Below are 17,164 nucleotides of genomic sequence, written 5' to 3'. Positions count from 1 at the left end.
TTTGCTGTTTGTGTGAGGGTGAGCTACAATACAATCATTACTTGTTCGAGCCTTGCTTAGAAATGTTAGGAAACACATTGCTAGCTGCTGGGCCTGAAGCTTCTCTTAGGTTTATGGCTGGGGAGATTCACAGTGGCTTTCTAAAAAAACAAATGCGCTATTCAAAGCTGTTCTTTTTAAATCCTTTGCAAACATCCACATTTATATTGTCTAGGTCACAATTGCTTTTCAGTTTGGATTTGCATGTGTTCTGTAGTGTTAGCATTTGGATACCAGCTTTTTTCATTGCTCGGTCATTTGCTGTACAACCCACTCCTTTCCAGGGAGATACTTCGAAATTAGATCCCAGGTGAATTTCTCCTTTCCCTTGCTGCCTTAAGTGTAATGGTAACTAACCGCTAATGGTAACTAATTTTAAAAATTAAATAGAGGAGTGCAGTCAGATTCTGCCAAGGTCCTTAAACTGTCAGTGTAATGCAACTTAACATTATGATGGAAAGATATTAAAGGGGGGTGGTGTAAAATACATCACAGCCTTAGGCTTTTTTTGTCATCCAGAGTTAGCTCAGCAGTTAAGTTCAGGTATTTCAAGACATGGTTGAGTGCTGGAGATTCAGCTGAGACAAACAGTTTAATGTTGCAAGAGTCTGGCAGGGGGGAGGGGGTTTTGTCTGGGTCAAAAGGACTAAGGCTCGGGGCTAATAGACAAGATACATCTTTTATTATACAATAAAGTATATTATGTGCTGTAAATTAAGGCAATTTTAAGTGCAACAAGCTTATTGAATCATCAAGAAGGTGTATTTGATTATACAAAGTTTAAAATTATTCTTTTACACACAAGGACAGTCATTGTCTGCATAAAGCATGTTACATGTTCTTCGGTTTGTTTTAAAAAAGAAAACAAAAAAACAGATAATCCTCTTCTATTGACCAACAATTGCCAGCAGCAAACTCCGGTAATCACCACTTGTATCGCTTGCTATCATTGTAGCCAAAGTCTTCTGATACATTTGCGTGAACATCTGTTTAATTTGCACAAGGTCAATCTATGCAAAGAAGAAAAAAAAAAGGCACAAAACTTAAACACAGTGTATGATTTGAACTCCTAGACAGTCACCCCACATCTCCTCCCTCATGGACAAGAGAACAGTGCCAAGGGTGAAATGTGCAACTGATTAACTCTGTATGCCCTACAAGCCAGCTGGTCCTGCTGAAGTCAGAGGAGCAGCTCCCAAAGCAGGGAGTAGTTGTTCCTTGCTTTGTTAGGGCTTTAGTCTCCTAACTCAGCCGAACCTGCGAACTTGAGGCGCTTATCTGCAACATGGACAGGCAACCACAGTAAAGAAGGAAGACAAGCACCATCTAGCCAGAGACAGATAATTAAATTGCTATATAAAAGCTGGCTTTAAGACAAATTAACACATTCATCTAAATGTAAACCCCATAAAAGCTTCACTGCAAGACATGATCTCTACAGCGATGAAAGAATGACCAAGTGAAAAGCTGGTCCGGGGTGCATAGCTGTCCCCTACAGGTGACACTTACAGAGGAGAAAGTTTCTTACCTCACTGCGAGTGACTATAATTCTGATGAGGGTAGAATCATCTGTGCCAGCTCCTTTCATTGAATAATAAAGTCTTTCGGCAAAAAAGGCTGGGCGATTTAAAGCACATTGCACTGTGATAAAGGAGATTGTTAGGATTAGTTCTGGTAGTGGATGCTGTATGGCAATACTTAGCAGGATCAATTCAAGATTTTTGCTGTAGACAGCTGTAGGTAGGTATTGATGAAGATCTAGTTACTGTGGATTACAGGAACTGTTTTATAGAGCTAAGCTTATTCTCAAGCTGACCAAATGAGTTATTCCTTCACATGAAAACCTACGGTGACTTCTCAGGAAGTGCTTTTCAAACTTGGCTGAAACCTTAATTCTCAAACACGTAATTTACAAACAGTTCTTCCCCTTGGATGGCTGGTACTAGGATACAGGGATTTTACTCATGTTCCGTTGCTAGAATCTCCCTCAGAAAAGTACAACTGCAAAAAGTTCTCACTCTAGTAGTTACAGAACGGGTCTTGTTTCAGTTAGATCTTTCGCTCTCAAGAGCCAAGCCTTTATTCTTTTACACGATTCTTAGAGCTGAATTTTTCCCATTAAACTCCTGAGCAGAATATAATCTGGGAAAATTTTGCTTCTCCATTACAGCTACAGAAACACTGTCATTTTGGTAAGCATTGGTAGGACTGGTGTCTGCAGATTTACTAGTAAATCATTCTGATTCTCACTATCAGCAAGTTGTGCTAAATTTGAACTGCTTTACTGTACCAAGTCAGCAGGAAAAAATTAATTCAAAACAGGTCTTCTACTTTGCTGAAGTTTTCCGTAGCAAATGCTGAGCTTTTGGGGGGTAGGTGGTGGTGGTGGGGAAGAGGGGGAAGAGGGGGGATAAAGTAGGTTCATGTTGTTTCTGAGATGATGTGTGAGGGTGGCTCAGCTGTCTCTGCTGAGTTGCCACACAACCAGAGTCACGACTCTGTTACCCTGGTACTCACATCATTTTGTGGAGCTCTGAAAAATACAATTACAAGCACTAACCAGTGACCCATGTGTCTGCGCAGCTGCCTGCCTTCCCAGAGCAGTGACAAGTAGTTCCTATGAGGCCTTCTCTTGTTTCAAACTGACTTTGTCATGGTGGATGCTTATTTTCTCCAATGAAGTGTAAAGTGAATAATTTGAATAATTGAAGTTGCTTTTGTGCTAGCAGAGTCTCAGGGTATGTGTTCATTTGCCATATGGCCAGTGTCGAATTGGATTCTTCTTCAATTACATTTTGAAGGTTTAATTGCTAAGGGATAGGGGGAGGGAAGAATGTATCACTTACAAATAGTCTTCAAACCACGTTCCACGTTTCCAGAAAATTCTCGATCAATGCTGCTTAATAAATCACGATTAGCAATCTACAAATAAATGAGATTAATATGTGGATAGTGAAAAGAAGTAACAACTGCAACCTTAATTTAAAATACACTGACCAAGCTCGTTTGAAATCATTGAAGAACTCCTACCCTGGAGTATGCCTCAACTGTTGCTTTTAGCTGGGGAAAACTTCTGCTTGCCAGAACCATATTAAAGCAAGATTCATCAGTCCCAAGTCTTCCTTCACCTGCTTGGTACAGACGCTGAGCATCTTCTTGAGCTTTTTGATAATCCACAGTTTGATTCTCATCCCGATTACCCTAAAAGCAAAGGCAACAGATGTAAAATGAAATTACACAGAGAAGGCTATTCCTTAACTGCTTGCAGTGTAGACCCCAAGCATGTATCTTCAAAGCTTGAAGCAGAAAGAATAATACCAGTTGGAAATACATTACATTGCTTTAAAACTGCTCTTTGGTTTAGTATTTCTTACAGGCATCAGATACAGAAGTGGCCCAGAACCCTATCTGTAGGGTGTGCTTTAAACTGTAGATACACTGACTCAGATAATGTAACCCCTACATACAAGCTCATAGTTGTAATTGAGTTCTGTACTTTATTCTCTATTTTACTTAATAATGTAAGCTTTCTCTTGATTTGTTTGTTTCTAGGCTTCAAGTTGCAAAGAAACTTCCCAAATGAACTAATGAATTATCTTACTGAATATGCACACCTGAAACATCTCAGGTCTTCTGTTTTATTTAAATTTGCTAATTTTGAGTAAGAATGTCTCCAGAAAGCACTATAGTTGTAATATGTCAGTAGGACTTATATGACATTTTATGTGCTTTGGTTGTTCTTTTGGTTTTTTTGCTGCTTAGTGCATGGATGGATACTGCTAAATATACTGGCTGAGTAGGCTGAATACATGCTCTCAAATACTGTTGTATCTAGGTGGTTAATATAATATTTAAATGATGTGGTCAATTATTGTAAAATACTGGATTTATCAAAATAAAAATTAGCAGCATGAGCTTCTCAAAGTTTGCTTTCTTGTGGATTTTGACTTTTTAATCTGAATACTTAGTGCATAGCTGAACTCCCACAAAGGTAGAAGCAAACGAGATAGAGAAGTGTCACAGAAATTGATGTGAGAAATGTGGGAAGTTGCATTAGTTCATATTTCTTCCTAAACATGGATAACTGCAAGTTACTATTCTTCAACACAAAAAAAGCCCTAGTAAATGATACAGGATAAGCAAGCTCCAGTGTTCACCTGAGTTCAGCGGTAGCACCTCCCCAATTCTGGTGGTGTGAAGGGAGCATGGTGTAAGTTGGGAGTTAAGTTTTGGCCTGCGGTGCCTCTTAGCTTGTTTGTAGGGATTCTCACAGATATTCTACATACCATAAAGGTTATCCTGTCAGATTCACCCAAATTACTTTGTTAACATTTGCAAAAAATAGAGCAAGATGCTTTTTAACAGCAGCGTGGAGCACTGCTTTGTCGTACCACTTGATCACATCTGCACAATAAAGTATTTACACATAAATTCTCTGAGATGAATACAGGGTGCTAGATTAGGTCACACAATTCATCATAGATTTGTAGATAGGAAGTATGTCTTCCTTGAGGAGGGACTGAAGTGTCATATCTTGTCATTAGGGAATAAATTAATGGCCCAGGGCTAATTTCTTAAAAACCTGGCTTTTGCTAAGCATACACAGACAATTTATGGAGCCATTATGACTACATGCATTGAAGTCAGACTGTACACCATTATCTTACAAAAAAAAAAAATTAAAGCTCACTTGGCACATAGATACAAGTAATCGTTCAAAGTGTCCTGAAGTGTCTGCTCTGATGTCTTGTTCGATGTCCCTTCCAAATTCGGATTTATAGCAGTTCACTATTTCTCGTATTTCCTGGTTTGTCCTTGTGCAAAGGATCTCAATCAGCACTCTCTCCTGGGTGCCTGCTCCCTGTAGGCAGAGGAAAAGAGGGTGTAACTACAAAGCACTACCTAGTCAGTTTTCTTCAACTGTGAAATTAAGCAGTCATCTGTTATTTCAAAACTTAATACAATCTACGTTGTAAGAACAGTATCCTTGCAGTGTGAAAGCACCAAGTCTTCTGTATGCTTAAAATGGAATGACGATTCCTCAAGCGTTCAATTCTGCACCAGTTCAAAAAAATACGCCAAAACTATACATCCACAGCAGTGACATCAGTGAAAGTTAACTGGAAAATGGTTTAGGAAGGAAATTCTTTGGTAACCTTAATCTGGAAACATATCGGAGGAGCATAGAGCCTTTTGATAATCATTAAAGCCAAAGATACACATGTAAATTCTGTTTTGGCCAGCATACAGGTGTGTTCTGTATTTCAAATGTGGCTGCTTCCTTAACATGGAGTGCCGGCAGGAACTTTTCATAGATGCTTCCCTGTCCCCAGAATAAAAATTAACTGTGAGTTCTGTGTGCAGTGAGCTCTTACAGGCATGGTCATCTGTATTCAGGCAAGGATTAGATAGGAGTGGATCTATGTGAGGTTTCTAGGTAATGTTAAATTATGAATTTTTTTTAAATGGTCAAGAATAGCTGTTGCCTCCACTAAAGCCAGATCTTCATTTAAGCTCCACATTCATACATGGGTTAAGTTACTCTTTTCCAGTATCAGCCACCTGCTAGCTGCTGCAGCTCAAACAAGCAAGAAATTCTGGTAAACTGGATGTACCAGTTTACCTGAGTTAAAAGTTTAAACCAGCTAGCTCACCTAACCTTTAATGCAGTCTTAATATTTGAACAGATACATGCATTGCCTGACCTTAAGGATTCGTTGTTGTCCTTTTGGAAAAAAACCAAACTGGGATAATCCAAAAATATCTTTCAGTAGCAATGTTTTGTTCCTAGTAAGGAGAGGTATGTACCTTCAATTTAAACTGGTTATGGTTTTAATGGCACCCTGGCCCTTTCTAGGTTCTAGCAAAAATTATGACCAAGTGGCAGGGAAGGAAGTTCTGTTCTGCAGCATTTCATCCTCTGCTGGATGGACAGCTACTCTGAATTGGCTAGTCCTGCAGAAATTGGCTGGAACAGCCCCACGGTCCTGAAATTTGTTTGCCACTACAGGCTTTTTCAACAATGCGGGGATCAGGTATTCTCTTTTCTTAGATGAGCGTTTTAAGATAGTTTTAAACTGTTTTGTTCACAGGAAAACCATACCTTCATTGCATGACGTAAACTCCAGGCATCATAGTAGGTGCGAGGCATGAAGAGTGCTAGAATCAATTCTTCCACGTTTCCACTTAACTCAGATTTCAGATCTTTAATTAAATCCTGTTCAATTACAAACACAAAAAGGGCTTTGGAGAGTGTTAGCCATGTAGATTATATACTGAAAAAAGATCAAACTAGAACTTACTTTTGTGACTGATTTCTACCTTTGTGCTACTTTTCTTGCAAAGCTTTGTTTTATTTCTTATAAAGAACTTCCCTCTGTCCAAAACTTTGATGACTCAGCTCCTCTCCATTATCTCCTCACTAATTAGGACCTAGTCAGGTCCTGAAAAATGCCACCACTATAAAATTTCACTTTAAGTTGCAAAAATGAGAGAGGGAAGAAATGAAATTATTTTGGCCTTTTATTGTCTAACCAATCCTCAACCAGTTTCTCAGTTTGTTCCTTATGAAAAAACCAAATTTCAGTGCTGGTTTGTGTGCATAAAAACCTCAGTAGTTTCAGACACAAGGGACAGTATAAGCTTGATTATTTTCTATCTATCAAGCATTACAAAAGCAGAGAAGATTCTTGTTTGGTCAGGGACAGAGCCAGCCCCCAACCTTACCCCACCCCTGCTTCTGCCAAGTATTGGGACAACACAGTGTTAAATACCAGATGTCCCCCACTACACAAGGAATAAAACCAAAAGAAGTGCATTTGAAAAATGCCCAAACCACTCCCCAGGACTGAAATGCAACTGAGCAGTTAAAGCAGCAGCTCAAGGTTTGGGTTTACTGATGCAAAGAACTAGTGAACGTACCTTGCCATACATTGTCTTGAAAGCTGCCTTGATTTTTTGCCTTTGATCATTGGAGCGGTTAGCAACAACATTGATTATAGCCTGCTCATCAGTTCCTTGGAAACAGAAGGGCAATTTCATGTAAGAACTCATAATAATCCCTCCAAGACTACGCATTTTATAATCTTGCATTTGGGCATAGTTACATAAGTGACTACCATTTAAGTCTACCAAATTCTCTATGTAACTTCATCTACTAAATTGCCCAAGTCATTTTGAACGTGTGACTTTTGAAAAGCTTCGTGAGAAGAAAAGTATGGTCAAATAAAAATAGAAGAAAAGGACAAAATGGCATTAAGAAGTTAGCTCAATAGAAATTTAAGCTTCTCTTGCTTACTTACCAAACCCCTTCATAGCTTTGCGCAGAATTTCTGCATCCCTTCCAGCATCGAAGTTTGGAGCAGCTTGAATTGTGCCCTGGGTACACTGAGCCATTGCTGCAGGCTGGAAGTAAACAGTGACATGTAATTAGCTATCCTGCACAATATAAATTCAAATTAAAATCACAACTTTAGAATCAGTGCTTCAGGAGTTCCACATTTTTTTCTCCAACATGGAATCAGGGTGACATTTAGTTGTGTTGAACAGCTTTGGCCCACTAATGCCAAAACGCGGCTTTTACCCAGTTGTATGGATGAAGATCTACTTGATGAGCGAGTGTACACAGATACAGGGTTATGATTTTGTTCAGGTTGTACTCTGAATGTAGCTGGGAACTCTTGATGCAGAACATGCTGCAAATTGTGGGAAAACAGTTGTAAAAACACTAAAACTACAGAAGCCATGTAAGAGTGATTATAGAAGAGGATACAGCACATACCAGACCAGGCATTGGTGATACTGCTTGTCCACTAGGATATCCTACTGAAAATAAATTAAAGAACAAGATAAAAGGAATTCATTAGGTCTCCTCTTATTATGTAAAAGCTATCTAATCTGAAAATAAAGCATTTACAGACCTACCACTACAGGAAACCTGTTTTCTATGTAATGCTCCCTATCATGATAAGTAACTGACCTTCTTGCCCTTGGGAATGATGGGAAGAAGCAATCACAGACACGTTCTGGTACCTACACTAGCAAGGCAACTCTAAAAATACTAAATTTACTGGTGCTGTGGGAACTGGAAGGATCTCTCCTTATTAAATATTGCTATCTTTGACAAAAGCCGAGATAGCCCATGCAAATGAAGAATGCATGTCCTGTGTTCTCTTTTAAAGTCATATTATACACTTTTAAGTGTCTAGCATATAAATGATAAATATTAAGAATTCATTGCTGCAAAAAGAATTGAAGGAATCTCATTTTGTGATCAAAAGCACTGTGAATACAAAAGCTACTTTTTTACTGGAATTTTATTTTTATTCATAATACATATGTACAATTGTTAGTGTTTTAACAGCAGCTTAGTTATTATTAGAGTTAACAAAGCAATCATTAAAAAAAAGGGGTTGCTGCTATGAATTTCTTACAAACACAACTGACGCATTCCAGGACAAAAATAATCTAACTGATCACTCAAAGCATTAAAAACACTGCACTGTTTTTAAACAATTGTGTGCGTTCTCCTTTCCACTTCCCCCACTATGCCAGGGATTCACCATGAATGCACAGATCTGAAAAATGCATCCACTTGGAGATTAACGGAACAGCTAGGTGCTCATTGAACACGGACTCTGGATTTCACGGTTCTTATCAGATACTTGCATTTTGAAGGATAAGCACCTAAAACTATATCATGACCATTAATCAGTGACAGCCATCCCTTTTGGATATAGCACCTGTAGAGATGGTTCTCATCAGCCCTACAGTGGCCTTGTCAAGAAAGGTGGTAGGAGGTGTACAGCATATGAATCTCAACAGCTAAAAGCAACAAAGGTAAGGGCCTAATTTGTTAATACCTGTCCTGGGATCTCATTTTAACCTTGGATGCTTAAAGTTTCTGGTATATGACATACCTGGAATTTGTGCTGGTCCACCTCCAGCATAGCTTTGGGCAGGAGGCTGTGGATAGCCACCAAAGCCAGGGCCAGTGGGAGGTACACCAAACCCAGGGCCTGCAGGAGCTAGGAGAAAAAGAAAGGCTTAATGTTTTGTTCTTGACTTCTGACACAACATGAGCCAGGTTGTTGAGCAGAGCTATGCAAGAGATTAATTTCTCTGTGTCTGTGCAGTGGCCCAAAACCATCAAGGCCCTGCCATCAGCATGCAGGTGTTTACTGCTAGATAGCAATCTGCCTGCCCGCCTACATGCTGCTGCTTAAATTCATGGCTGAACAAAGCTGCTTTTCTTTACTGCTTCTACCAAGCACAAGGAGTGGTTCCACCAGAAATCACTCCTGAGGGGTACTCTAACAAAGGATCTTACCTCCGGGATAAGGTGGCATTCCTCCAGCCTGGGGAGCTCCAGGGTAGCTCCCAGGGGCAGGGTAGCCCCCTGGGGCAGGGTATCCTGCTGCCCCTGGATACCCAGCACTTGGTGGTGCTGCAGAATATGTCCCTCCTCCTGCCGGAGGATATCCTCCAGGAACGGCGGGATAGGAGTACTGACCAGCTGGTGGATAGACAGACTCTTGTCCTGTCGGCTGAAACACAAAAATGGAACGCCTGTACACCTGCTAACAGGGCATTAGAGTAAAAACTCTCAAGCAACTAAAATATCAACATGTATAATAACATGAATTGTATAATTAGATTCAGCACTTGAAGCAGCAGCAGCAGAATTCCTGAAGTCTGGAGGGGGGCCCCTGGTTGGGTTTTCTGATGTGTCTCCCATGTTGACACAGAATCAGAGAGTGCTGCAGGTGGAAGGTCTCTGATCTCATCCACCTTCAAAGCAGGGCCAGCTTCAGAGTTAGATGAGGTCATACAAGGCCTTGTCAAGTTTTAGTATCTCCACACAACAGTGAGTCCACAGCCTCTCTGGGCCCCTGTTACAGTGTTTGACTACTCTAATGGTGAAAAATGTTTTCCTCAAATCAAATTACAATTACAACCTATGGTTGTTGCCAGCTGCCTTTTCACTGTGTACCTCTGCAAAGAGTCTGGCTCCAATGTCTCTATCACTCCTTCTTACGTTGCAGAAGACTGAACAGGTCTCCGCTTAGCCTTCTCTTCTCCAGGCGAGCAGCCTTCCCTGGACACGCTCCTGTTTGGCCATGTGTCTGTGTGTGGGCAGGCCACAACTGGACACGGTATTCCAGATGTGACCTTGTGAGCACTAAGCACAGAGGAATAATCATTTCTCCTAACCTGCTGGCTTTGCTTTTGCTAAAGCCTGGTATGTTATTAGCGTTCCTCCCCAGGGATACTCACTGCTGAGCCACATTCAACTTGTCAACCACCAGGACCCCTGGTCCTTCACTGGAAAGCTGCTACTTCTATCCCGCATAAGTAAGAGGTGAGCTCAGCTAGACTTGCTCTCTGTGAATCATTAGGAGTTCACCTCCTGTTTTTATAGGACTTTTAAGAGCTTAGCATCTTTGAAACTTCTGCCTCTCTTGCACAACCAGTATTTTCAAATGTTCCATGGTGAAAACATACAACAGGTGAGGTGGTTTGTTTTTTTTTTTTCTTAATTTCCTTTGGAATCCAGGTTATAAAACATGGACATTGAGTGACTAAATCTGGACTACTGAGTCAGATTGAACACCTGTTATAGGTCAAGTCAAACATTTCTATGCCTTTGTTTTGCTGTGTGGATGACTTACCAGTCATACCACAAAGGTTGCTATCAGCACTTGAATGACCAGGATCTCTAGGGGAAAACCCTACAAGTTAAGTCACATACTTGATCTTAAAAAATCAGGTATTTAAAATCAGCTTCATAACAAAGCATAATGTATGGACTCATTACCCACTTGCTGGGAATCATCTTTACTGACTTTAGAAATATGGGTCACTCATTACATACAGTACCCACTCATTCTTGAGCCCAGAAAACAGAAATAAACCCCCAAATTACTGTGCCCAGGCTATATAATATTCTCTTTCCCAGTGGTAGAGTCTAACCTTTCTCTGCCAGACTCAACAAAAAGATTTTAATGGAATTCAGATTCACAAATCCAAAATTAGGATCCTCAAAAGCCTTGCTCAGATGACTATCACTATTGCAGAAGAAAATAATTTCACATTGGTTTTTTTTGCACTGGTTATCACTTTGAACATCATCAATGAGACTATGAAACCTAGAATCATTGATATTGAATCTAAAGGGTCTTTTAAATTAATCCATTGAAGTTGGCTATATTGTAGATGCTAGCTAAGAAAAAAAATATTTTCAGATGTATTTAAAAATAAATTACAGCTATAATCATGACAGTTCAGCAGAACCTTGAGGAGGGACAAGAAATCCTGGAGTTAAGAAAGTGTGGTTTCTAACATGTTTGTCTTTACTGTCTCAGAGGGAGTAAGGGTAAATTGTAGAGCAAAATAATCAGAGTTCATTGCATGTATTTATAGCTTTTCAGTATCTTAATGTGATCCAGGTTGAGCTCCATGCTTAAGTCTAGTTCTGTACTACATAAAACACAGACCATATAAAATTCCCACAATTACAGTATGATCATTGCCATACTAATAAAAGCACACAGTTGCATCTAGCTTTGAAAAATGATACAGGCATATCAAAAAGACTGTGGTATCAGCCACATCCGATACATTCCAGCCTTCCATTAAGCTTCACTGGAATTTTTAGTCCATTCAGTCATGAGCCGAAGGTGGAACAAAGTCCTGCAGCTGAAGAATAGGGGGTCAAAGTCAAGATACAGTGTCCTTTATCCTCAGAAAAATATTTACTTGGTGTCGTATGACAGCTGGGCTACTTGAGTAAAGCATTCCAAGCTCTTCCTGAGGGTAGTGGCCACTGAAGTATGTTCAGCATCTCTGTAAATCCTGGGATATGGGTACATGGAATATTTGGTAGAGACGGTGGTAGAGACTGGTTCAGAGATTACCTCTGACGCTGTACGTAAAGACCCTCATATTTATGTAAGAACTACTGACACTTTAAAAAAATTATTTGCTTTTATCATTAGCTATATAAAAAAAACCCCAACAACTGAACTCATAAGACAAATTAAAACAAGACCAAACAATCAAAACCTTTCTGGAACAATAGGCAACATTAAAAAAATAATCTTAAACTTCCTTCTTGGAATTCTTATGAGACAACTGTAAAGTCATCCTCAGGGATATATAGGCAAAAACAAAGACCATAATCTCTAGAGAATACTGTATATGAACTGACAACGACTATTTACACACACACACACACACAGAGCACATAGTGAGAAGGGGTATTCACAGAATATAAATATATTAGGAATGCAACGCATTCAAGAGCCATACTTACAGGATAACCAGGGAAAGCAGGGTAGCCACCTGAAGGGGGATAACCCGGGTATGACATTCTGGGAAAAAAAGGATATTTTCACTGTCAAGACACTATATATGAGTTTGTAGTAGTTATTTGCTTGCTAATTACCTGTTAAATCACTTGAACAATATGTTTAGTAGGCTTAGAATTGCTCAGGAGTACTTGTCAGCTATTAAACCCACAAAACCTTTCATTTTGACCTTAGCAAGCAGGATTCAGAAGGGAAGAATCTTCCATTTTGTAATTAACTACCACTCTTTTATTTAGGGTCAGATAGACATTGAAGCATGGTAAGAGGCTTGAACCTCTAAAAAGAACTCTGAAATACAGGATGCACTTCTAGGTACCAGCAGGAGGGAGCTGAGCCCTTTGCCAGAACAGAAACAGAAGGGTCAGGCTTAGAGCAGGGCCCCAGACCTGCACTGCACCAAGCATCTGTCCTCCATCACCCTGCACTCCTCCGCTCACAAGGGTAGTTCCTGGGAGAAGATGTGAGAAGAGCAGTTCCCTATCTATCCCATGTAAAATGATAATTTGATAGAAACATGTAATCCCCCAGCATTACTTCATTTGTGTAGATTATTTCTGTTTCCTGCCAGTAACTGTTTATTTTAGTCCCATTTTTAATAGAGGGGCTTGGAGAGTAGGAACAGAACAGGAGAGAGATCATCCCCCCGATGCCACGCAGTTCAGCAGGGAATTTCAAGGCCATTAGCCAGGTTACAAAACATTTAATGACAGGAAAAAATATCATGTTAATGCTAACCAGCAAGATTCCCTGATCATGGCCTAGGAATTACGGCATCTTTCTAAGACAGTATGCATCTTAGCTGCATAATTCAAAGGACATGGGAAATACAGAAATGAATGCAATGCAGTGAATGATTATTCACATTTCTAGGTATTCACTGGCCAAACCAAACGGATTTGAAAGCAGAATTCTTACTGCGTTGGACCATTAAGGCAATAGGTGGTCACAGAATTAAACATCTGAGACTTAATGTGGAAAACATTAAAACTTTGCATAGGTTAGCTCACATAAGAACCAAAACCAACTTGCAGAGAGGCACAGCTATGCAGTCTCACATTGATAAACTTGGATCATCACTTCCAAATAAATAAAGGGGGAAGAACAACATGAGGTGTATTTGTAAATCTATGCTTTAGTTATAAACACTGATAATGGCTATTTATTTCCCTAAGAAGAAACACCCTAAACCAGTACAGTATTTATTACTGACAGCTCTTGAATGGACTTCAAATTTGGCTTTCAACAACGCATTTCTTTTGGCATTTCTGACTTTAACACTAATCGTAACTCCTTTCAGGAACAAGATGACCCGCAACACTTCCTTCTGATTTCAGTTTCACTCCTTCCGCTTACAGGAAAATATCGTGTTAGCAAAACTGAATATTAAAAACCAAACAAACACACACTTCTTCAGCTTTTCAGGTTCATGTAATTCAACTAAAGTTATACCATTAGGAAGACAGGAAAACAGTAAAACTTGTTGAGGTGCACTGTATCATTTCCACTGCGCAACTTACTATGTTTTTCATGATGACAGCAACTCAGCTGTTTCAACAGCTGTAAAAAGTTTATACAATAAATGGAACCCTACAATCTTTTAACCATATTAAAATATACCAAATTTTAGACTTATTGGTAAGATACTTAATTTAGAATGAATTTAACTTTTCAGCCATGTCTCTGATTTACTAGCAAATAAATTCTGGCAAAAAGCTTAAGGCATGAGTTTCCAACATCTCATTTTCAAGCAAACAAGCTATAAAGGCTGTGTTGTATTTTTGATTAGCAAGTTAACCACCTGTGTAAACCTGTGACTTACAGTGCACCAGTAAATTGTTTAACGCTTTCCTTACTTTTGTTGCATTGGTTCCTTTTCTAGGATTCAATTTGTGATGCAAGTTCTTTTGGGCCAGGTACTGGGAATCATGGTATTTTATTTAATCATCCCCCTCTTAACAAGACCTTGATTCCTATTTGTCACTCTTTGGAATTACAAAAACAAAAATGTTTTTGTTGCATTGCTTGATCTAGACATTTTTTTTATTATTTGAAAAAAAAAATAGAGTAATAAAAGGGTCAGGTAAAGACTGCTGCTCCAATTACTTCAGGCCTTTCATAACTAGATGGACATGATGCTTAATTGGGAATTCAGACTTGCCTCTGACACCAGTTACAAGGGTTTCTTCAAAACTTGTTATGAATAGACAGCAATATTTACTGAAACCTCTTTCAGCATTTTAGACGTTTTCCAGGAGATAAATTAAGTCACTTACACAATATTAAGTACTTGGTAAACACTGGACTGCTGCTGCTGCAGTACATGGCCTGACTTATCTCAAGCACAAGCATCCTCAAGCAGAACAGAGGCTCTGATGTTACTACTTTTACAACCAAAATAACAATAGCTTTTCCCAATCAGATTTTAATCTCCACCCCCTTTACCGGGCCGGGGCGCAAGGCGGGGCCCAGCCGGCGGCGGGCTAAGCCGCGGGCCGGGCGCTGTCGCAGCCCGCCCGGGGGTGAGTCAGCGGCGGCACCGGCCAAGGGCGGCTGCGGGCCGCAACGCTCGCCAGCGTCCGCAGGTTCTCCTCTGCGGGCTGAAATCGAGGGAGAGCTCTTTTTTTTGGGAGGTGGATGTAGCTCTGACGGTGTAACATCAGGGGACGCACTAAACTCGGCGTGTTCAGCAGGTAAAAACAAACAAGTCGCCCTTGCCCTTCTCCTGTTGCCACCCCCAACCCCGCACACACCTGCGTCTCAGCTGAGAACGCCCCCGCCAGCACCACACCCGCCCCCGGAGCCTTTAAAGAACCCCGGTGGGGCCACCCCTGTCCCGCCCGGAGCTGGCCCTGCCCGCCGGGCGAGCCGCCGCCCACCCTGTTTCGGAAAGGGAAGGGCGGTCACGTATCGCCCCGGTCTCACCCCGCCTGTCAGCCGCCAGTACCGGGCGGGCGTGGCGAGCCCTCCGGCGAGGCACGGCTGCGGGCGGAGGCAGGTATTACTCTACTTATTTTCTCTGAGGTGACCGAGACCTCGTCACCGCTCCGCAGCGGGAGGGCAGACCCCCCCGGCCAGGGGGGTGCGGCGCTCTGGGACGGGCCGGCGCATCTCTTGGCCAGACACCTGCCGAGTCCCGAGCTGACAGGCGGTCGCGGCTCCAGGAACCCTGCCCCTGCCTACCGCCCGGGTCGCCCCGGGCCCCAACACGTCCGTGCCGCAGGGCGCAGCGGGGCTGGGGCCGGGGCCGAGCTCCCCCCGCGAAGGCAGTGTGTGAGGGAGAGCCGGCGGGGCTGGGCCAGGGCCTGAAGTGAGGGGCGCGCGAGTCACGGCCGGCCCCTCCCACCCCCCGGCTGCCTCACCTGAGGGAAACCTGCGGAGCCTCCGACCTCTGTCCCGCAGCTACACCGCAAAATGGAGGCTGTGGGGCCGGGCGGCACCCGCCCCGCCCCCGGCACCAAGCCCGCCCCGGCCCGGCCCACGGGCCCCGCTCCCCACGGGCAGGGGCGCCGCGCCCGAGTCCGGGCAGAACCGGGCCGGCAGCGGCTCCCGGTGGTGATCGCCCTGCTAACCCAGGACCCCTTTCCTATCTGTGCAGGGTTGCCCCATCTTGCTGAAGGAAAGCTGCTGTATGCCCAGTTCTCCTTCAAAACGGCTGAGAGGTAAGTTCAAAGACACAAGTACCACAGAAACACAGAGCGACTTGCTAGTGGAGCTCTGTCAGGGGAAGCATTCAACACGGGGGAAGCACCAGGTGACGCCATCCCAGGGGAGTCCTTAGCCACCCGACTAGGAGAGGAAGGGAGAAGTCCACACTGCAATGGTGTTCAGGCCTAATGCATGTAGCTCCGAATCAAGTCTGTTATCAAGTAATACATGAGTCTTTAGATCAAGATCATCATTCAGTAGCTGGCAAGTAGTCAGCCAAGTCATCTAGGCCAGCAGAACAGTGTGTAACAGGCAAAGTATATAAAAGCTGTAAGTGGAGCTGGAGGAGTCGCTCCTTTTTATGTAGTTACTCAAGAGGGCATAAAGGTAAGGTTGTCCTGACTACTACATACCTTTCTCGTGAAAGAAATCATAGTCACTTGTATGCAGTTGTGGGAAGTGCACTTAGTGTTTTGTTTCTATTGTAATATTTATTCATATTATACTTAGAACAGACATACACATAGTCCTTCCTTTACCTGGTGGTAAATTATTCATAAGAGATTTTGATCAGCAAGATACAATTTATGAAGGATCCACCCATGATATTATGCACTGGTTACTTGAGATTATTCAGAGTAACTTCATACTTTTTTATGATAAACATGTTAGTAGTTCAGAGACCATTAACATGCAAACAATTTTTTCCTGTAACCTGGTGCAACACTTGAGCTCTAAATGAAACAACAGCCACTGCTCTAGTTGTCTGTAAAACAGCATTAAGTGCAGGCAGCAGAAAATAGGTGGGTAATAATTTACCATGCTTGCCCGCTTCAAATGAAAAGCACCTAAAGCCACATAGAATCTAATAAATGACCTATCTTCAGTAAAATGTGGCTTATTCTCCCTTGTTTGCCCAGAGCACATCAGGAGCAGCTTTAAGAATTTAATCCTCACAGCATTCTTCAGCTGACACTCCCAGTGTATGTCTACTCTATTTCACCTCTGTTAAGCACATTTCTTTCAGGACAAGTATATATTTAAATTCCTGTTTCCATGGGAACCAAGTACACTTATAAAATACACAATTCTTTATCTCTTCCATTTAGTGG

General features: G+C 41.8%; 2 protein-coding genes across 3 annotated transcripts in view; one reads left to right on the top strand and one right to left on the bottom strand.

Annotated features, from left to right (window-relative positions):
• Positions 1-4,033, top strand: part of PPP3CB (protein phosphatase 3 catalytic subunit beta) — a 52,228-nt gene extending 48,195 nt beyond the window's left edge. Inside the window, exon 15 of the transcript XR_008577837.1 lies at positions 3,592-4,033. The gene's annotated coding sequence lies outside the window, so the exon portion shown is untranslated. The remainder of the gene's footprint in view (positions 1-3,591) is intronic.
• ANXA7 (annexin A7) lies at positions 700-15,845 on the bottom strand. 2 transcript variants are annotated; one of them, XM_054831331.1, is made up of 13 exons: positions 15,767-15,845; positions 12,353-12,410; positions 9,368-9,584; positions 8,958-9,065; positions 7,820-7,863; positions 7,341-7,443; positions 6,961-7,055; positions 6,143-6,256; positions 4,730-4,900; positions 3,070-3,240; positions 2,886-2,961; positions 1,568-1,680; positions 700-1,049 (listed from the first exon to the last, which is right to left on the bottom strand). In XM_054831331.1, the coding sequence occupies exons 2-13, from the start codon at positions 12,407-12,409 to the stop codon at positions 927-929; spliced, it is 1,392 nt and encodes a 463-aa protein (XP_054687306.1). In that variant the 5' UTR covers position 12,410; positions 15,767-15,845; the 3' UTR covers positions 700-926. The 2 variants fall into 2 exon arrangements, with proteins under 2 accessions (XP_054687306.1, XP_054687307.1); XM_054831332.1 differs by having other exon boundaries at positions 7,820-7,860.
• Between the last annotated feature and the right edge of the window lie 1,319 nt (positions 15,846-17,164).

The sequence above is a fragment of the Grus americana genome, chromosome 7 (assembly GCF_028858705.1).
Source record: "Grus americana isolate bGruAme1 chromosome 7, bGruAme1.mat, whole genome shotgun sequence".
Classification (NCBI taxonomy): domain Eukaryota; kingdom Metazoa; phylum Chordata; class Aves; order Gruiformes; family Gruidae; genus Grus; species Grus americana.
Note: the sequence above shows the minus strand (reverse complement) of the source record. Positions and strands in the feature narration are given on the sequence as shown.